The following is a 20,997-nucleotide window of genomic DNA, read 5'->3' on the forward strand; positions in this document are numbered from 1 at the left end:
CTATTTGGTAGAATCCTATTAATATTTCAAGTAGTCAATTGATTTATATCAATTAAGTTAATTAGTCAACCATTTCATGCAAAATATTAAAATGTTTATCCTTAATGAATAATCGATTGCTCAGTTCATAAAAAATACTAATTTTTTAATAGATGACATTAATGAATTCTTGAACCAAAATTATTCTCAAAACAAGTCTTTACTTATTTTATATTTTGGATTTCTTTGTTAATTTTTTTTTTTTAAGTTTGTTTAATTTGTGTAAATATATTAAGATGTTATAAGCAAATCGAGTACTATTTGACAAAACTATAATGCAAAATCTTGATTGGTGAAGTTGATAACCATTATTTTTATAGACTCTTCGATTTTAGTTTGATGATTATTGAATGTTGTAAAATTGTCTAAATCATCACAAAAATATATGCCGCATATCATCTTACATCTATATTTTTATGGCATTTATGTATTATGTGTTACTTAATCAATTAAAACAAGATTAATGCATGTGATTAATAAACATGTTTCATATAATATAATTGTAAAAACTTTTTAAATCATTTTATTATTAAAAAATATCATTTAAATTTTTCATGACATATATCGTTTTATTTATCATGCATTCATCAAAATTATATTAAATCAAGGTTTTATTATCCACGCATAACATAATAAATAATTAATAACATTAATATTCAATATTTATATAATCATTAAAACATAATGAAAATTTTCATTAAATCATAGCGCCAAAGATAACTGTCTTAACATCATGCCTGGTTGAAAATAGGAAAAATATGCCGACTTATTTGATAAAAGACGTACGATGAGATGGGGACCGAAGCACTACTCATCATTCAACTGCTCTATCAATAATGAAAACCAGCTGTGTAAAACTATGATGCTAGGAGCTGGTGGGATTTAGGATGTCAAATCAACTGGTTACTTTAAGGGAGGTGCCCGAGAACTCAATTTTCGTGCTTGATTGTGCTTTTCTTTTGTTTGGCTGTGGTCCTTGCGGCTGTGCCAGTTTGCTAGCCATGGAGTAAGCAGGCTCGTGGCTCGTGCATCTGCACATGCATCTGTCGAAACCAGTCTTGAAAGTGAAGGTGCAGAATAAAGGCTTAGGCAGCTAGGCTCGGTTGGAGCTGGGTCCTTATAATATACCCTTTGAGTTGGTCTCCAGATGGCCCCTTGTAATCTAATAATTAGAGGTTTGATTGTGTGATTAGCCCAATCATGACCCCTTAATTATCCTTTGCCACACATCTTGAAACACTGTTTCCATATAATCAAATCAAAGCCGTGCAGCTGTAAACGGAGTCGCCTCCTCACGCGAGCCTGGGTCCGTTCTCCAAGCTCTAGGGCGGTGGCCCATGTGAAATATGAATAAAGTAAAAAAAAAATGAAGCAGGAATGGAAGTAAGAATAAAAAATTCCGTTGCCGGGAATCGAACCCGGGTCTCCTGGGTGAAAGCCAGATATCCTAACCGCTGGACGACAACGGATTGCTGGTGCTCCTTGAAGTATAAATTATATTATACTTTCTTTTTGACATATTAATTTTCACTCTTACGACGCCGTTTACATTGTTTCTTGTCTCGACTCTCGAGCAGTGCCTAATCGAGCCGCTTCTCTCTCGCGGTCCCGGTTTCCGTTGCTCGTGCTGAGAGGATGATTCTGTACGGAGGAGTCTATTTCTGGAGTGTCTTCGAAGCCGCAGGATTCAATTTTCCCTTCTCTCATTTTCTCAGCAACCAAACAAGGAATATACAATGACATACATGCCAATGGTACATTGAATTCCTCACTTCCTCTTTTACTCTGTTTAAAGCTTTTGATAAAATATTTATTTTTATTTTTTTCCTGTTCAAGCTCCCTCTTTCGCTTCTATAAAGACTGCACAATGTCATGCCAGGGTAAAAAAAAATTAACCAGAAGCTTTATTTTTATTTTTATTAACTCTATCGATATTATTTTTAATTTAGTTTCAATCTCGAGTTTAAATTTAGATTTTGTTTTATATTGAAATGACTAGTTTAATTGTATTGTTTCGTAATTTCTGTGATTAAATTTATTAAAATAAATGATATTTTATGGTGTAGAAATGTTAAATCCTTGGAAATATGATTAAGTTTTTTTTTTTTTTAATTGTCTGATTTGGTGCATTATACACTGCTTGCTTGGTTTGATGCTGTCGATGATTAGGGTTTAGATTTTTTGATTACTGGAGTGATGCGGATTCGCCAAATCAGACATTGATGTGCTCTGTAAGGCAACTTGTCTTTAAAAAATTTGTTTCGGTATAGGATATACATTGATAACCTCTTGGATAGGATAGCCTGGAACAAGTTATAGATGAATTGCCTTGTGTTGAAATGCATCTTTTGACGATAACTTAGAGATTGGTTACTGGCTGACCAGAGTTATATACTTGGTTTTTCTTCGTGGTTTTTTTTTTTAATCGATTTCTGCCCTTCAGGCTTGAATGAAAGTTATTTGTTGCAGAAACAAATGTGAGTGCAAAATGTGCAATTTCCTGAAATATGTCATGGAATCTATGTTGTTGCTGTCAGGTACTGATTGTGTTATTTTCATTTCGAAAATGTCTGGTTTCTGTACACACCTGAATCACTAATAAACAATCTTCAAGCGCTTAAGTTCGGTGTAGAGTAGTAGTTTGCTAAGTTTTGTTGCCTGCCATTGCAAATGTTCATGGCATTGGCTGAACTGTTCTGCTTGTTTGTAATATAGCTGGCATTGTGTATGTTAACTTTGATTCTCTGGTGAAAAATGAGTTGCTGCAGAGCATCTTTGTAGTATTTTGAAGCAAGTGCTATTCCGATGTTTGTGTTGCAGGTTATTGATAAAGTTCAGGAGAAGATCAAATGCTGCTAAGGTATAGTTGCAGGCTATATCCTGTTCACTACATTTGAGATGGATATCTTTTGTTGATCTAATTTAACAGCACAATTGGATTGTTGTGCCCTTTCCTCACATCTTTTGGATTGTATCCTTTCCTGACCTCTTTTAAACAAACATTTTCAAAACAAACATCGGGATTCCTGATTCAACTGATTTTGGATCTCTTTTGTGGCACCTGGTCCCCATTTTTCAAATATTTATTTTCAATGAATAATTATTGACACCAGACATGGAATGCTTCCCACAATGCGTCTAGTGTTGCCTGTCTTAAATTTTCTAGTCATTTGAGGAAAAAAATTAGGATTTCACATGTATTAAATCCATTAAATCTAAAATCTATAAAATTCGAAGGAGAGTGATGTTTATTGCATTCAATGGAAGTTGAATGCATGTCTTTGGATTATCAATCTTGTAATCGTTAAGTCTTTACTTGTTCGGATTGAAAACCACTTGGGGTTGGATGTGGAAGTGGAAGAGGTAGAGAGGAAGTTGCTGGTGGGAGGCAAGCAAAGGGCCTTGGTCATTGTGTAAATGATGGAAGCACCAAAGGCATGGGTGGTGACCTGGGCTGCTGGCAAGACTGGAGGCAACAAAGGCACTCTCTTTGTAGTTGTCATCTCTGACATAGATTGGGAATAAGGTCCAGTCAGTGTTGCATTCCTGGATGTGTGATGTGTCACTGTAATTGCCTTGGTTGCTTATGAATCCAAGAATTAGATGTGCTCTGTCACAACCCAACCAACATTATCACCACCTTAAATGTTCTGACAAAAATGCTCGGTTATTACTGGGATTCTGCTCTGCTTTTATAAACAATGCATGCATTTGCTGTCTTTGCAATTTCCTATGAAGCTTAAAATATAAGAAACTCGTGTCACTTTACAACAAACTTCTAACATTTATCCATATCAACCTTCAAGGAAGTTTCACATTGTTGTTTGCTTCTAGTATGAGAAATGACCTTTTCTCCATGGACAGGTGGGGGCGAGGTCGTGTTTAACACAAAATTTAGGCATTTGAATGACTGATTGGTAGAGACATCCAAGTTTTCAAGCAGAAGATGCATCTTAAGAAGCAGAGATGGAGGAAAAAGATCCTTCCGTTGGTTTACAGTGATTGATGTGATAATGTCGTCAAGGGAATGGTTTCTCCAAACAACATATACATCATCTCCTTTGAATTCAAGTGCTTTCTTGATGTAAAACTTAATCATACGATTTCCTTTGATTATCAAGGGATGTAATTAAGGTCCTTTTTTTTATAATTGAATATATAACTAAGGAAATACCATAATCATATATAGCCCTTGATCCTTTTGATTGCAGAATGCTGTAACCTTCCCTTCTGTAGTGAATACGAAGTTCCCAACCACCTGCTCCAGGTTGGAATGCCTAATTTTATATCAGACATCTCAAGTTTACAAAAGATTCGGACGCAACACAGGACTGCTTAAACATGTGACACCAAACAAAAAGACTCTATATAATAATACAAATTTGTCTGTAATACAGAAAGACAAACTAGCTAAGCTCACAAGGGCCCCATCTTTGCTTGCAAAATCTCTTCCTTATCGAGAGAGAAAGATAGTGGAGTCAAAGAAGTACCAAGAAAAAGACTGTATCTTAAACCGAAAAATCCACTCTTATCTTGTAAAAGATTCACATGCACTTGTCCAGATACAATTAGTGACCACACTTCCTTCCATCCATTGAGCTTCCTACACACAGAATCGTCAAAGCACAGTTCCTAGGTGACTGGATTTATAGACCCATGACACCCTTTTGAGCTTCACATAGAATCACCAATCAGCTAGTTTGTAGAGTTGAGCTTCTTGATTCTTGCACTGAAAAAATGGCCGAAATTAAGGCCGATATTGCTTTAGACCACCGGCTGACAATTGCTGAGGTAAACGATATCTCAGCCCAAAAGCCTGACCCGAAAATTCGTGTAGCATCGTTGGATATCTTCAGAGGCCTCACTGTTGCTGTATGTATACACGTCTCTCTCAATATACTCGAAACTATTTACTCTGTTTTCACGTTTGCTGTTCTCAGCTCTAGATATGGTCGTTTTATGCTAATCATTTAGTTTTAGTGCTTCAATTATCTTGTTGGGTCCTCCATGGAAATGGGTTCTCTTTTTAATGATGGTTCATATTAGTTTTAGTTTATATAAATAATGAGTTGCTGGTGAGCACAAACGGGTCCATAGCTCAGTGGTAGAGCATTTGACTGCAGATCAAGAGGTCACCGGTTCGAACCCGGTTGGGCCCTTTTAAATTTTTATTTTTAACTTGCAAATTGCCCCCTTAATATCTTTTTACTTCCCCACTTTAGTCCTCATACTTTTCATCCTTTCATTTAATTCGAATCAAGAACATCAATTCCCCCATAATTTTCTTGTTTCCTACTTCTTTTACTGGCCTCTTTGAATTTCCCCGATAGTGTACTTTTCATCCTTTCATTTAATTCCAGTTACAAATATATTAATTACCCCATGGTTTCCTTATTCTTACCTATGCTACGATTTGGCCCCTTTATCAAATATTTTTTGCTTCTGCACTGTATATAGGCATCCTTGTTAAAAAGTTTATGAACCCGCCATAATCATTTATTTACGATACTAAATTTGTGTGCTTTAATGGGATTTATGTAGTTAATGATCTTGGTTGATGATGCTGGAGGAGAATGGCCTAAGATTGGACATGCACCATGGAATGGTTGTAACCTTGCCGACTTCGTAATGCCTTTCTTTTTATTCATAGTAGGAATGGCCATTCCTCTTGCTTTTAAGGTTGGCTTACCATTTTCTTTTAATACATTTTGATAAGAAAAAGGTTTTAGAGGATACATATATTTGTCATTACAAGTTCATGCTTGCTTATTTATATATGTTCTTTGATTAATGTAGAGAATTACTAGCCGGCACCATGCTGTCAAGAGGGTGATTGTTAGAACTTTGAAACTGCTATTCTGGGGTATCATGTTACAAGGTTAGTTCTGTTCTGCTCCTAACCTGCTTACAAGCTGTGTTTCATGCTTATGTTGTCCTTTGATGAAACAACAATACATGGAGGCAACAAAATTTTGTGATATTGAGTTTGGTAGAGAACATTCTTTAAGCCTACGTACCGTGTCTAAAATGTAAATGCAGTAAGAAACAAAGTTTGTTGTTCCTGCCCTTAAATGTTAATGATGTTCTTCGACAACTTGCCATAGTTTGCGACAGCTAGTAGTAATGGGATAGGGAGATTCCAACCTGACCACTCCAGTTCTTAAGGCTCGACCTCGAGTCTTTTATCATCAAACTGCCATCTCATTAGCAGCTGAATTTGAACAAGGAGTCAGATTTCATGCTATCTTGTTATGCAGTAATGATGAGTTATTTCGAAGGAATGAAATGCAATAGAATCAAAATATAAAACACTATTTTCGTTTTCTTGCTTGACAGTGCTTGATGTTATTACAATTATGTAGGGGGCTTCTCCCATGCTCCTGACAAACTTACTTATGGAGTTGACATGAAGAAGATAAGATGGTGTGGGATTCTTCAGGTGGTGCTGGTTTTGATATTGATATATGTTGCATAATTTAGTTTGTCAGAAATATTCTTATACAGTAACTTGATTCTTTTCTCTTCAGAGAATTGCTTTTGCTTACTTAGTAGTGGCATTGATGGAAATATTTACAAAAAAAAAGCAAACCAGGGAGCTACCACCTGGATGGCTCTCCATTTACAAGCTATATAGCTCGCAATGGTAAGTTTATATTCTTGTGACTACTGAGTATTTTCATTAGATTTCTAGACCACATCTTCAATGATCGCTCTGTGCTAAATTTTGCAGGCTGATGGGAGCATGTATACTTGTTATTTACATGGCTGTAATCTACGGGACTTACGTGCCTCACTGGCAGTTTACTGTCAATGATAGAGGCAGTGCTGATTATGGGAAGGTTTTCACTGTAAGCACATACGTCGCTCTTGCAACATTTCCCTTGATCTGGATAACTTCCTGTATGCTTAAACCTGAATGCTATAGTATTTGATTTCATATCATCAATTTTCTATCAGTAACCACATTTTCCTTGTGGTTGACTTTTAATTAGGGATGGTACTATAACTATCCACAACGATTTTACATTAGGATTTATTTTCTACCTGCATTTAAGCCCTGTCAATTCCAATGTCCAGGTAGAGTGTGCTGTCAGAGGAAAACTGGATCCTCCTTGTAATGCAGTTGGTTTCATCGACAGAGAAATTTTAGGAATCAATCACATGTATCAGCATCCAGCTTGGAAGAGATCTGAGGTGAGTAGCAATTTTGTTTGCGGCTGCTCATTATTTTTTAGATGTGAAACCATTTGTTTGTAACCTATAGAAGTGAGAGCTTATGATTTTTGCCAAAGCACTGCAGGCCTGCACTGAGAATTCCCCATATGAGGGGCCTTTCCGAACCAGTGCTCCATCGTGGTGCAAAGCTCCTTTTGAACCTGAAGGAATCCTAAGGTTTGTTGTACACAGCCTAATTAATTAGTCACTGAATCTTATAATTTGATTCAATAGCGAGCAGCCTTACCTTTTTCCTACTTGGGAAACTACAAGATAGAAAATCATTCAGCTCATTCATCATGTTTAGGATATGCCAAAATGCTTATCCACTACCAGAAATTGTAAGATGCAACACTGATAATTAAGCAGTTAACCATAAACTTCTATCTGCTCAAGGAATGGAATGCTTGAGAGACATGGGATCTTGCACAAAATGCACATAATGGCAATGTGAAATTCTCTAGTTCCAGGGAAATTTAATGCGTGGATCACCCATCCCTCTATAAAAGAAGTCCAGATTGAATGCACACTGCCTTCTATGCTGTACACGCATCTTAAGAAAATGTCTAACTGGATATGTGGATTTCAATCTCATTACTTGCAGCTCAATATCTGCAGTTCTTTCTACCATCATTGGAGTTCATTTTGGACATGTGCTTGTACATATGAGGGTTAGTTTTGTTGTTTTAAGCATGTAAATGCTTGGCTTAAATCTAGATCTTGCCTCACTGCTTTGACAAATCTTTGAACTCCAGGGTCATGCAGCTAGACTGAAGCATTGGATTGTGATGGGATTTGCCCTTCTTATTTTAGGGCTTGTTCTTCATTTCACGCATGGTGAGAACTGAAATACGATATATGCATATTTTCATAGGAGAATGTTAACCCTTTTTTTTCCTTCGCAGCAATTCCCTTAAATAAGCAACTATACACTTTCAGCTATGTTTGTGTAACATCCGGAGCAGCAGCATTGGTGTTTTCATCCATCTACGCCCTGGTATGCTGTTGTCACAGCTAAACCATTTTCAGGTTATAAAATCAAGGACCCTAGTTTGAAACTGTCAAAAGGTTACTTATGATATGAAACAATTTCATTTTCCTTCAAGGTTGATATTGGGGGCTGGAAGTGCATCTTTCAGCCACTAGCATGGATTGGCATGAATGCGATGCTTGTTTATGTCATGGCTGCTGAAGGCATCTTTGCTGGTTTCATCAATGGGTGGTACTACAATGATCCTCACAGTACACTGGTGAGTTTTCGTCGAACCTTGTCACGTTTTCACCTTTCATCTTTCCAGTTTTCTTATCAAACCTTAGGACATAAAGTTCATGGTTCCACCCTAGTTTGCTGGCTTAATTCAACCCATCTGTTGCAGATATACTGGATTCAAAAGCATATTTTTATAGGAGTTTGGCATTCTCAAAGAGTTGGCATTCTACTTTATGTTATATTTGCAGAGATCCTCTTCTGGGGCGTGGTTGCAGGAATTTGCCATCGCCTGGAAATTTACTGGAAGCTTTAATTACTATTTATCTGCTGTATATTCTGTGATAGCCACATAAAGTTCTGTAGATTGTCCATGATTTACCAGCTTAATGTGGTCAACAACTGATCTTTGCGATTACAGCAAGGGGAAATTTGTTCACTTCACAAGTCTCTGCATGATTTATAGAACAGGAAAGGCCAAAGATTGGCCTGTTGTACCCACAATGTTTGTAATATTAATGAAATGTCTGGCATTGTTGAAGCTTCAAACATGCCAAGGTCAAAAACCAGAGTTCCTATATTTATAACATCCAACATAAGCTAACAACGCTACTCGCTTGCTTAAGTCTCACTCGAAAAGTTCTCGAATAGCAATTTATTTGATCTAAAAGGAACAATCCAAATCAGCTGAGCAGCACCACGAGATTGATGCCAATGGCAATACACGTCTGTGTTTAGCATTACGGTATTAGAAAATACATTTACAAAAAGTCATGTATTATAATTTTTTCTTAACTAAAATCTTAAGGGGGAGTTTAAGGTAAAACTATAGAGCATGTTGATTGGTTTGAATAATATATATATATAAACTAACGAATCCTAAATAAAGAAATCATTTTATACATTTGATATAAAAAATCTCTTGAAATGAATGGCTATTTTTTTTTTTTTACATGGGAAAAATTGAAACTTGAAATCTCTTATAGAAAAGAGGAATGCTAATATCATAAATTTTTGTATGTATTTAGTTCATCAATTTATTCATAAACTAGGTCAACACAGATATGATTCATGGATGAACTTGGGAATTATCATATGATCTCCTTTTCTTTTCTTTTATTCATCCATATGTCTTGGTCTATTCTTTAAATGGATTGGTAAATCAGCTGAACACAAACAACTATCCATATAATAATATTATAATTAATCAAATATTTATGTGTAATCATCCTACAATATCAAATAAAATATTTATTAATGTCTATTTTTATTAAATATATAACGGACATAATAACATAATTATGCGCTACAATACCTGTTAAAAATATAAACATGTCAAATAATAAATACTTACTCCACTTATTATTAATAATTTTTATTGGTATTGTTGAATTTATTTTATTATAATTTTTTTTTATTTGTGGCAGTCTATTTCAACTATTTCTTTAAAATATCAACATCCTCAATCGGGACTTTTTAAAGTATTGGCATTCTCAATTGCAACATTTACCGAACTATGTTATTTTATAAAATAAAAAATTCTATGTTATTCCCATAATATTTTAGAAAATAAATTTACCCACTAGTGACCTATCATGGGTTAAGTTTGAGATTAAGAGTTCATTTATTTTTTTATATTTTAAAATTATTTTTGAAAAAAATTAAAAATTTTCTTTGAAAATTTATTTTAAAAGAATGTTATTTTAAATAATATTATTTTGTATTTACCTATTCAATTTGCACAAGTCATGGGCTAACCGGTTATTATAACTTGGCTCATGCCTGAACCCTAAAAAGAATCATCTTTCTACTCGAAGAGCTTGTGTCCAATACAGAATAAAGCCCAGAAAGAAAACAGTAATCTCAAGCCCATTATTTCCTGTCTTCGGCAACAAGCAGAGAAAATAAATATAAACAAAAACAAAAATATTTTGTTACTCTCTCTCTCTCTACACTCAACCTTTTTTTCTCAGTTCTCTCTAAATTTCTTTGCTTTAAAGTTTAAGCTCTAATCTTGATAACCATGGCAACCCCGATGGTGGAGGATTCAAGCTTCGAAGATGACCAGCTTGCCTCCATGACTACTGAAGATATCACAAGAAAGTCTCGTCTTCTTGATAACGAGATTCGCATTCTCAAGGTGATTTTTCTGTCTCTCTCTCTCTGTCTGTGGCGATAACAACAGCAATTATAATGTTTGTCTTGAGTGTTTTCTTGCTGCGTGTCTAGGGTTGTTTTGTGTATTTAGGGTTTTGGTTTTGCTAGTGAAGGAAAGGATTGGTTTGTTTATGTTACTGGTTTGTAACTTTGACTGTACTAATAATAAGTCAAAATCCGGAATTTTTGTGTGATGAATTGAAGGAAATTAATGGGTTTTTTTGGTAGTTTCTGATTTTTTTTAACCGGGTCTTTTTGTTTGTAATTCTGATTTAAAACTGTGTATTGGGATTGATTGGCTTATTGGTTATGGAAGTGATAGTGTTTTTAGTGGTTGTGTTTGTGTATAAAATTTGGGAAAGTGGTTACTTTTTTGTTTGGAGTGTTTTAGAATGCAAAGATTTGTTTGAGTAGTGAACTTAAGTATTTTTTTTTGGGTGGTGTTTTGATTGGTGTGTATTTGTGGGGAATGTAGGAAGAGGTGCAGAGAACGAATCTGGAGCTGGATTCATATAAGGAGAAGATAAAGGAGAATCAAGAGAAGATAAAACTCAACAAGCAGCTGCCATACCTGGTTGGCAACATTGTCGAGGTAAATCTTGTTGACATTCATTTTTAATGCCTAGATGTTCGACAATGATGGAGTGGACTGTAACTTAAGTTGAATTACACTCCTGTGGACTAAACATGAGTGGCTGTTCTGGTGTCTTCCCTTTGCAATGCAAAATTTCTATTTTAAAACAGCCCTTTTTTCCTGAAAATCAAATGTTTGGGATTCTGCTATGAATATTGTTCAGACATTGGTTGTATTGTTCTGTTTTACTGTCGTTAGAAATGTTCTAGCAATGTTGGCACTAACTCCATATTTTGGTGTCTATGCATTTATAGATTTTGGAAATGAACCCAGAAGACGAGGCTGAAGAAGATGGGGCAAACATTGACCTTGACTCTCAAAGGAAGGGTAAATGTGTTGTGCTGAAAACATCAACTCGTCAGGTGAGCCATCTTATGTAGTGCTCTTGTATCTGACTGGTAGACTAGAAACAAGGTAGTGATGATGGAAAAGTGATGTGCAAAATTAAAATTCAAGGTAGCTTGATGTTCTGTTTTCTTTAAAAGCAGTTGAATTCATACTTTTAGAGCAGCTCATGTATATTAGCCCTGATGTTCTTACTTACACTTCAAAAACCTGTTTAATTTTATCATCTTTTGAGTTGACAGAAGTTGAGACACTGAGGAAATTGTATAATGATACAAAAGCTTGGCCACATTTATCAAGATTTATAAATTTAAATTCTTCCTCAAATGCAGACTATTTTTCTTCCTGTTGTTGGGCTTGTTGATCCTGACAAGTTAAAACCTGGGGACCTGGTTGGAGTCAACAAAGATAGCTACCTGATTTTGGATACTCTACCGTCAGAATATGATTCACGAGTTAAGGCCATGGAGGTTGATGAAAAACCCACAGAAGACTACAATGATATTGGAGGCTTGGAGAAGCAGGTGGATTTTGACTCAAAAGCATGATCTATAAGAGCAGTTCTTTTATTGTTTCTGTTAGATGATAATACCTGATTTTGTTCCTTCTGCAACAGATCCAAGAATTAGTTGAGGCTATTGTACTGCCTATGACTCACAAAGAGCGATTTCAGAAGTTGGGTATTCGTCCTCCCAAAGGTATCCTCTTATATGGACCTCCTGGAACTGGGAAAACATTGATGGCCCGTGCTTGTGCTGCACAAACAAATGCCACTTTCCTAAAGTTGGCAGGCCCACAACTTGTTCAGGTATAGCAATTTTTTTAGTACATTAAATTCCCTCTTTAGAATTCTGCTTTTTCTTTTTGTTTCCAAAACTGAGAGTTGGGCGTTCCTCTTTTTGCACTGTAACTTGAAAGATGTTTTGTGATGCACTTATGGAAACATCATGACTAGTTGGATTTGAGAAGAAAGCGTAATTACAAAATGCAATGTTTCTAATCTTGCTTTAAGTTCATAACAAGGTAGTCTTGTATAGGAGTAATTTAACTTTTATAATTTTCAGATGTTCATTGGAGACGGAGCCAAACTTGTCCGTGATGCCTTCCAGCTTGCAAAAGAGAAATCCCCCTGCATCATTTTTATAGATGAAATCGATGCTATTGGCACAAAGCGGTTTGACAGGTATACTGCATTTCTACTTCAGCAATCAACTTGCTTTCACTTTTGATAGTTAGCTTTTCAAAATTGGAGTTCTGTTCTTGCTGCTTAATTTTATTGTAGCTGATTTTAAAATATCCTGTCCCTGTGTGCAGTGAGGTTAGTGGAGATAGGGAAGTGCAGAGGACCATGTTAGAATTGCTCAATCAGCTTGATGGCTTTAGCAGTGATGATAGGATTAAGGTTCGTTGATACTTCTGTGATGCTAGATGTTTCTTCAATAAATGAATTGTTTTCTGTTTGTTCTTGGGGTGGATGGCTTCTGTAAACTATGAAGTGCAGTGTCATTTCCCACCCCTAAAAATATCTGTTGTGTTTGTGATTAATGGCAGTCACTATTTCTTGTTATAATTTCAGGTGATTGCCGCAACAAATCGTGCTGATATCCTGGACCCAGCCCTCATGCGATCAGGTCGACTGGATCGCAAAATTGAATTTCCACATCCAAGTGAAGAAGCTAGAGCTCGAATTTTGCAGGTTTGTCGCATCACAGTTGCTTGATGGCCCTTTTCACTCTTGTGTGAAAACAATAGTTTTAATTGCGTTGGTTTTTCCCGTTGATGTTGTAGATCCATTCAAGGAAGATGAACGTCCATCCTGACGTGAACTTTGAAGAGCTTGCTCGCTCCACAGATGATTTTAATGGGGCACAGCTGAAAGCAGTTTGTGTCGAAGCTGGGATGCTAGCTCTTCGCCGTGATGCAACGGAGGTACTCTTTCACACATGTCCTGTTTCGCTGTCTTTTCCAAGACCTTTTTTTTTTTCTTACAAGCGAGAACCTGACCTGTCAACAATTATTTCGAAAGTAGTTCACGGAGCAAGCTCTAACTAAATTCTTGCATTGGGATGGATTTGAAAACAGGTAAATCATGAGGATTTTAATGAAGGTATCATCCAGGTGCAAGCGAAGAAAAAAGCCAGTCTTAATTATTATGCATGAACTAGCAACAAAGCCACGTCTTGTCTGGGGCTTTAAAGTGTTTATGTTTTTACTATATTTTCAATGACAATTGCAACATAAAAAAAAAATTCAAATGATGAATTTGTTTATGTTTAGGTTCACACACACACACCTTGATATAATTTTAAACTTAATCTAACTTGGTTAGAGTCGGATTAACTTAAGTTAATTATTATTTTGTTTTATTAAAAAATAATATTATTTTGCTTTTTTATATAAAAAAAATCTTCCAGTGATGGTATATTTTGGTTAGGTTGATGGTTTATTTCAGTTTCTTGGTGTGTCGGGTTTGGATCAGAGGTTTCACAGATGATTCCACTAATTATTCATATCATAATCGGGATTTTATATGACTGAAACCGTCTTATTTCAATGTGCTGCTAATTAATATTAAAATAATTAATATGATGAATAATTTAATCATGGTAAGTCATAGGGGTCAGAAAAATAAACAATGACTTAATTTAGAATGTTCTTCCTATGCAAGCTGTAATTTAGATTATTCCGTTATAATAATTTTTTCAAGAATAAAATTCAAAATAATAACAATCACTGAAATTATTATATTCAATGTTAATTATAAAATATTGTTATAAAAACTGCTACTCTAAACCTGGTTGTAAAATTCGGATCTGGATAGGGAAAAAAAAAAAGGTTAACCGGATTAAAATTACATATTGATTTGGTAACCAAATCAAAACTTGATTCTTGACATCTTATTTTTTTAAAAAAATTTGAATAAACAACGTTTGAATCCTTAAAAAAATAAATTAATTAAGGTTTGACGTGACTTCTTCTCTCCTCTGAGCCGTTGGACGCTTACAACTACGGTCGATATTAGTTAAAAATGAAAAAAAAATCCAAGACTGTTCATTCAAAGGATATCCTAAAATATTATACTATACATGGTGGGGGGGGGGGCGGTTATGTTGTGCAAGCTTTATCTTTACTATTTGTTAATTAAAAAGTACTGTTAGAGGAGTTATCATTTCTATTTTCTATGGTAAAAGTTGTTTATTCTAACTTAACAATTAAATCTAAATGGTTTTTAATAGATGCCGGTTAAGCAACCAACGCTATAAGATTATGCTTTCAAACCTGTATATATTTAATTTTATTTTTTAGATTTTTTATACCATAAAGAAAAATTAAATTCATTAAAAATTTTATATTATATAAAAATTATATAATAATAATTTTTTTCATTTAAAATAGAATTGGTTACATTTATTTTCTTTTATATTGATAGAACTTTCTATATTACTAGCAAACTCGACAGCATTTAGCTCTGCTACCTACAAGACTCAGTAGAGTCGAGGTGCCGCTAAAACCATGAACACTTAATGTATTAAATATATATATATATATATATATATATATATATATATATATATTATTAATCTAATACGGAGCGCTGCCAATAGGTAAATTACAAGAAGATACCACGTTGCCGCCTCGCAGAAACCAGAGAGTTGCTAGGAAAGTCATTGGGGTCACATTTACTTGGATATGTTTGCTTGACTTGACTTCACGAACTAACCTAGTCTCTCTGCAGTTGCTAGGAAAGTCATTGGGATCATATTTACTTGGATATATTTGCTTGACTTGACTTCACGAACTAACCTAGTCTCTTCGCAGTTGCTCTAAGCAAATTCTCACTCATTTTATCTGCTACATCCATCTAGATAGTCTTTCAAATATCGCAGTAGTGATCATCCTTTACTTGTGGTTTTGCTGCTAAACAAAGGCAGAACATTGGCTATGGAGATCCTTAGTTCCATGACATCCACGGTTGTGGAACTCTTATTTGATCCCATTAGGCGCTCCGTCACTCGTGTATTCAACTGCAGCAAAAATGTTCAGAGCCTCCAAACTCACTTAGATGAGCTGTCAGGTACAGAAAGAAGGGTGCTGCATTCTATAGAAGAGGCTAAAAATAGAAGCGAAAACATTGAAGATGATGTTGGAAAGTGGCTTGCTAGTGTGAATTCTATCACTGACAAGGCTAGCAGAGTTTTTGAAGATGAAGACAAGGTGAAGAAGAGGTGCTTCTTGGGGTTGTTCCCCAATGTGACGAGGCGCTACAAGTTTAGTACAAAGATAGAGAGTATTGCAGAGGAGGTTGTTAAGATCAATCATCGAGGCAGATTTGATAGGGTGTCCTACCTTCCTCCTCGACGCGGGATAGGGGACAGATCTCTAAAAGATTACGAGGCTTTCGAATCAAGAAGACCTGTTTTGGATGAAATTATGGAGGCCTTAAAAGATGATGATGTCGACCTAGTTGGAGTGTATGGGATGCCTGGTGTAGGCAAGACCACACTTGTGAAAAAGGTAGCTGGACAAGTCAAGGCGGGCAGGATTTTTGATGTGGTGGTTCTGGCTGTTGTATCTCAGACTCCTAACCTGAGAAAAATTCAGGGGGAAATAGCAGATGGGCTAGGTCTCAAATTGGATGCAGAGACTGACAGTGGAAGAGCAGGTTTCCTGTACGAGCGGCTTAAAAGAGAGACAAAGGTACTTGTGATTTTGGATGACATTTGGGAGAGGCTTGAACTAGATGATGTGGGGATTCCTTCTGGTAGTGATCATCGGGGATGCAAAATATTGATGACATCGAGAGATCGAAATGTATTATCCCGTGGAATGGTTACAAAAAAAGTTTTCGGTCTTCAAGTTTTACCCGAGAATGAAGCATGGAATCTGTTTAAGAAGATGGCAGGTGATGTTGTCAAGTATCCCGATCTGCAGCTTGTCGCTGTAGAAGTAGCCAAAAGATGTGCTGGTTTGCCCATTTTAATAGTTACTGTTGCGAGGGCATTAAAAGATGGGAAACTGTCAGAGTGGAAGGATGCTTTGGAAAAGCTGAAAAGGTTTGACAAGGATGAAATGGATAGGCAAGTTTACTCAGCTATAGCTCTAGAGCTGAGCTGCGATTCTTTGAAAGGAGAAGAAATCAGGTCAGTATTCTTACTTTGTCAACAGTGTCCGGTAGTTTAAAGATAATTGTTTGTATCAATTTATTGTATTTTTTTATTGCATAGAACTTATATATATACATGTACAATAAATTATTTTTAAGGATGGAAAACTAATAGAAATATATCAAAATCTTTCCTAAACTTAGTTCTTGATTTTTGGTTTTTTTGATTTGTAATATTTTCTAAATTGTTAACACTTCCCCTTGAATTGGTGTAAAGATATTTTGTATACCTAACTTATTGAGAAAGTAATGAAACACTTTATTTGATACTATTTTAATAAGTATGTTTATCAATTGATTCTTAGATTTGACAAAAGAAAAAATCACAGTTTTCTCATCGAGTTTCTGCTTGATGAATGTCCATCTACTTTCACATATTTAATTCGATCATGTTGAACTAGATTATTGGCTATGATAAATGTGGCTTTGTTGTCACGGTACATCTTGATCTTAGTCTTCATAGGATATCCTAGCTCTTTAAATAGCTCCTTTATCCATAGTATTTCACATAATTCATTGATCATCCTTTAGAATTTTGCTTTAACACTAAATAGAGCAACAACATTTTGCTTCTTACTTTTATAAGTCACCAAGTTTCCTCTAACAAAGGTAAAGTATCCTGAAATAGACTTTATTTCAGTTAGATTTCATGCCTATTCTGCATCAGTATAACCAATGATGTTAAGGTGATCATTCTTTGAGAAAAGAATTCCTCTTCCCAAAGATGATTTTTAAGTATCTAAATACTCGCAATGTTGCCTCCATATGTACTTCATTTGGGCTGTGCATGAATTGATTGACTAGACTAACTACATATGCGATATCAGGATGTGTATGTGAAAGATAGATGAGTGTTCCCACCAATTTCTGATATCGTTCTCTATTTATAGGAACTTGATCTGGATATTCCTCTAAACAATGATTTTATATGATTGGTATATCCACAGGTTTGCAATCCAATATACCTGTCTTGGTCAATAGGTTCAATATATACTTTTTTTGTGAAAGGAATATGTCCAGTTTTGATTTGTATACTTCAATACCCAAGAAATACTTCAGCCCATCAAGATTCTTCATTTCAAATTCATTTGCTAGATACTTTTGTAATTCTGAAATTCCTTCTTCATTATTTTCTGTGACTATCATATCATCAATATAAATAATCAAGGTTGTTGTTTTTCCTTCATTTCTTTTCAGAAATAGTGCATGGTCCGAGTTGTTTTGGCTAAATCCATGTTTTTGTATTGCTAAACTGAATCTTCCAAACCATGCTCTAGGAGACTGTTTTAGTCCATAAAGTGATTTTGTAAGCCTACACACTATATTTTCTTTTTTTTTAGTAAAACTATGAAGAACATCCATATACACTTCCTCCTTTAGATCTTCATGAAGAAATGTATTTTTTACATCAAATTGATATAAAGTCCAGTTTAAGTTTGCTACAAGTGATAGGAGTATCCAAATTATGTTAAGTTTGGCTACCAGTGAAAACATTTTCTGATAGTTTATGCCATATATATATATATATATCATTTAACTACCGGTCTCAATTTGTATCTTTTTTTTGTCCCATCTACTTTATATTTCCCAGTGAACATTTATTTGCATCCAAGTGTTTTCTTTCCATTTTGCAATGTAGTTAGTTCCCGTTTTCTGATAGTCTATGCCATATATATATATATATATATATATATATATATATATATATATATATATATATATATTGATAGTTTATGCCATATATATATATATATATCATTTAACTACCGGTCTCAATTTGTATCTTTTTTTTATCCCATCTACTTTATATTTCCCAGTGAACATTCATTTGCATCCAACTGTTTTCTTTGCATTTGGCAATGTAGTTAGTTCCCGAGCATTATTATTTTGAAAAGCTTTTATTTCTTCATAAACAACTATCTTCTAGTATTTTTCTAGCATAGCTTCTTCAATTTTTCATGGGACCTATTCTAAAGATACTTTTTCTATAAAGGTATTTGTTGCCTCTAACATGTTATGGGTTGAGATAAAATTTGTTGTGGAGTATTTGGACTTTCTTCCTTCTATTTTCGGTGAGTACCGATTTGGGGGTATTCCCTAATTATGCCTGGAAGGTAAACTATATGTTATAGAATTTAGTGATGTAAGAGAGTCAGGAGATCTTTTCTCAATTGTAGTGTCGGGATTGTCCTCACAATTCTGATTTTAGTTATGTTGTATATTGGAGAGGGGATTATTTGATGTGGCTTGAGTATTTAAGTCAACATGGTTGATTTGCTTAAAAATTTCCAGTTTTGTTTGAGTATGGTCAAGATGAACCCAATCCCATATTTGCTGTTCATGTATGTTTTCTCCCATAAAAACAGATGGGGATGGTTCGTTTCTCCCCCTGAAGAACAGACAGGGATGGTTCGTTAAAGAAATATTCAGTCTCAAAAAAGGTTATATCCATAGTAACATAAAATTTTCATGTAAATGAATCATAATACCGGTATCCTTTTGTATGAGAACCATAGCCAAGAAGGACACAACGAACAACACATGGATCTAACATGGATCGTTGGTGCTTCAAGACATATACAAATACAACACAATCAAATATCTTTGGAGGTATATAGAGTGTTAAAGGTAATTTAACATACCGTTCCAAAGTCTGGAGTGGCGTGTAAAAATTAAGTACTCGGGATGGCATGCAGTTGAAAAGATAAATAGATGTACCCACGACATCAGGACAATATTGTTTGGGCACATGGGTAGCTCTCATAATGGCCCGTACTGTCTCTAATATTTGTATTTTTCCATGCGGCAATTCTATTTTGTTGAGGAGTATGTGGACAAGTAGTCTCGTGTATGATGCCCTTGCTATCACAAAATTATCTAAACTCTTGGCTAATATATTCGTCTCCATTATCAGATCGAAGAGTTTTAATGCCTTTAAAGAAGTAAGTTTATAGAAGTGCAATAACTTTTTAAAAAACTGATAAGATTTTTCTTATATTTCAACATGTAAACCCAATAGACTTTTGTATAGTCATCAATAAAGATGACAAACCATTTAAAGACAGCAGTAGTCATAACAAGTGTAGAGCCCCGTAAGTTAGAGTGAATAATCTTAAACGGTGTATTACATTTATTATAACCAAATTATAACCAATATGATAATTTGTTTGATGACTTTTGCCTAGGATACAATCCTTGCATTTGAAACTAGAGAGCAATACTTTTTCAAATAAAATAGAGAATAAATGTTATAGATAGCTGAATGATAAGTGTCCTAGCCAGTAATTCCATAATCAAATATCTTGTCCTTTCTATTATGATGATTGGACAGAATGAATTTTTCCAAGGTCCAAATTATCCATATAATATAACCTTCCCCTCTTAGTATCATAATCAAAAATCTTTTTTGTGAGAACTTTTTGAAACAAAGAAAATAAAGAGAAGATCAATATGCAATAGTTTAAATCTTTTGTTACTTGCCCTAATGATAGTAATTTAGCAGAGAGTGAAGGAACAAAAAGAGTATTCGGGAGAGTAAATGTGGTTGATAATTCCATTGTTCCTCCCCCTGTTACCGGATATATATCACTGTTAGCATTGGATATAACACTAACTTTGTTTTAAAGTTATTTTGAGCATATGTCATGTGATATGTCGCCCCTGATTTAATAATCCAATTGTTTATATGTTCATCATTGGATACTAAGTTTGTGGAACCAATATACCTGGGTCTTCAGTTGAAGACCGAAGTTGACTGTCAAATGGCACAAGTGTATTTGGTTATGTATGAGTAATAAATGTTGTGTGACCATTCTGTTCATTTTTTTTTCCTTTCAATTCATAACACCACTCTTCATACCCGTGTAGCTAAAAACACATGTATTTGGTGTGTTTATTTTTGCCACAATGAATATACCTACCTTCCTAGGCTTTCAATCTAGAAAAAATTTACCTGCTGAAATTCAGCCTTTGTGATTCAAGCCTAGGCCGAAGGGTTTGTTTATTGGAAGATAATGGGTGAAAAGATGGTTTAGATGAGTTGCCACTAGGTCCAACCCGTGTATTCCGGCTTATAAGAGCTTTGTTATTATGTTATCTAGGGGTGAGCAAAAAAACTGAAAAACTGATTAAACCGAGAAAACCAGAAAAAAAAAACTGAAAAAACCGAACCGAAAAAAAAAACCAATTAAACCGATTAAAATTTTGAAAAAACCATCCGATTCGGTTCGGTTTCGG

General features: G+C 34.9%; 3 protein-coding genes and 2 non-coding genes across 6 annotated transcripts in view; 4 read left to right on the forward strand and 1 right to left on the reverse strand.

The window, feature by feature from the left end:
* Positions 1-1,436: 1,436 nt before the first annotated feature.
* Positions 1,437-1,508, reverse strand: TRNAE-UUC (transfer RNA glutamic acid (anticodon UUC)). Its single transcript has one exon. It is a non-coding gene; the product is annotated as a tRNA-Glu (tRNA).
* Positions 1,509-4,329: 2,821 nt separating this feature from the next.
* On the forward strand, positions 4,330-9,021 carry LOC105125087 (heparan-alpha-glucosaminide N-acetyltransferase-like protein (DUF1624)). 2 transcript variants are annotated; one of them, XM_011025386.1, is made up of 13 exons: positions 4,330-4,911; positions 5,581-5,718; positions 5,836-5,917; positions 6,402-6,478; positions 6,567-6,682; positions 6,770-6,887; positions 7,117-7,233; positions 7,340-7,431; positions 7,859-7,925; positions 8,010-8,091; positions 8,160-8,251; positions 8,361-8,504; positions 8,713-9,021. In XM_011025386.1, exons 1-13 carry the CDS (start codon positions 4,777-4,779, stop codon positions 8,815-8,817), a joined length of 1,365 nt encoding a protein of 454 aa, XP_011023688.1. In that variant the 5' UTR covers positions 4,330-4,776; the 3' UTR covers positions 8,818-9,021. The 2 variants fall into 2 exon arrangements, with proteins under 2 accessions (XP_011023688.1, XP_011023687.1); XM_011025385.1 differs by having other exon boundaries at positions 4,348-4,911; positions 8,631-9,021.
* On the forward strand, positions 5,127-5,198 carry TRNAC-GCA (transfer RNA cysteine (anticodon GCA)). The gene has a single exon. It is a non-coding gene; the product is annotated as a tRNA-Cys (tRNA).
* A 1,364-nt stretch (positions 9,022-10,385) lies between the features above and the next one.
* On the forward strand, positions 10,386-13,855 carry LOC105125088 (26S protease regulatory subunit 6A homolog A). The gene is made up of 10 exons (XM_011025387.1): positions 10,386-10,601; positions 11,094-11,210; positions 11,507-11,614; positions 11,930-12,121; positions 12,214-12,405; positions 12,662-12,780; positions 12,912-12,999; positions 13,174-13,293; positions 13,386-13,526; positions 13,680-13,855. Exons 1-10 carry the CDS (start codon positions 10,485-10,487, stop codon positions 13,755-13,757), a joined length of 1,272 nt encoding a protein of 423 aa, XP_011023689.1. The 5' UTR covers positions 10,386-10,484; the 3' UTR covers positions 13,758-13,855.
* A 1,361-nt stretch (positions 13,856-15,216) lies between these two features.
* The window catches only part of LOC105125089 (probable disease resistance protein At4g27220), an 11,875-nt gene continuing 6,094 nt past the window's right edge, over positions 15,217-20,997 (forward strand). The window contains exons 1-2 of the mRNA XM_011025388.1: positions 15,217-15,332; positions 15,406-16,738. Coding sequence (XP_011023690.1) covers positions 15,540-16,738 — 1,199 coding nt within the window. The 5' untranslated portion in view covers positions 15,217-15,332; positions 15,406-15,539. The remainder of the gene's footprint in view (positions 15,333-15,405; positions 16,739-20,997) is intronic.

Source organism: Populus euphratica, unplaced genomic scaffold (assembly GCF_000495115.2).
Source record: "Populus euphratica unplaced genomic scaffold, PopEup_1.0 scaffold28.1, whole genome shotgun sequence".
In the NCBI taxonomy this organism is placed as follows: Eukaryota; Viridiplantae; Streptophyta; class Magnoliopsida; order Malpighiales; family Salicaceae; genus Populus; species Populus euphratica.

Excerpts from the sequence above, each read along its gene's own strand:
- LOC105125088 (XM_011025387.1), top strand. The coding sequence starts at position 10,485 with ATGGCAACCCCGATGGTGGAGGATTCAAGCTTCGAAGATGACCAGCTT. Across the intron at positions 10,602-11,093 it reads ACGAGATTCGCATTCTCAAG|GAAGAGGTGCAGAGAACGAA; the intron begins GTGATTTTTCTG and ends TGGGGAATGTAG. Across the intron at positions 12,406-12,661 it reads CAGGCCCACAACTTGTTCAG|ATGTTCATTGGAGACGGAGC; the intron begins GTATAGCAATTT and ends TATAATTTTCAG.
- LOC105125087 (XM_011025385.1), top strand. The coding sequence starts at position 4,777 with ATGGCCGAAATTAAGGCCGATATTGCTTTAGACCACCGGCTGACAATT. Across the intron at positions 5,719-5,835 it reads CCATTCCTCTTGCTTTTAAG|AGAATTACTAGCCGGCACCA; the intron begins GTTGGCTTACCA and ends TGATTAATGTAG. Across the intron at positions 7,432-7,858 it reads GAACCTGAAGGAATCCTAAG|CTCAATATCTGCAGTTCTTT; the intron begins GTTTGTTGTACA and ends CATTACTTGCAG.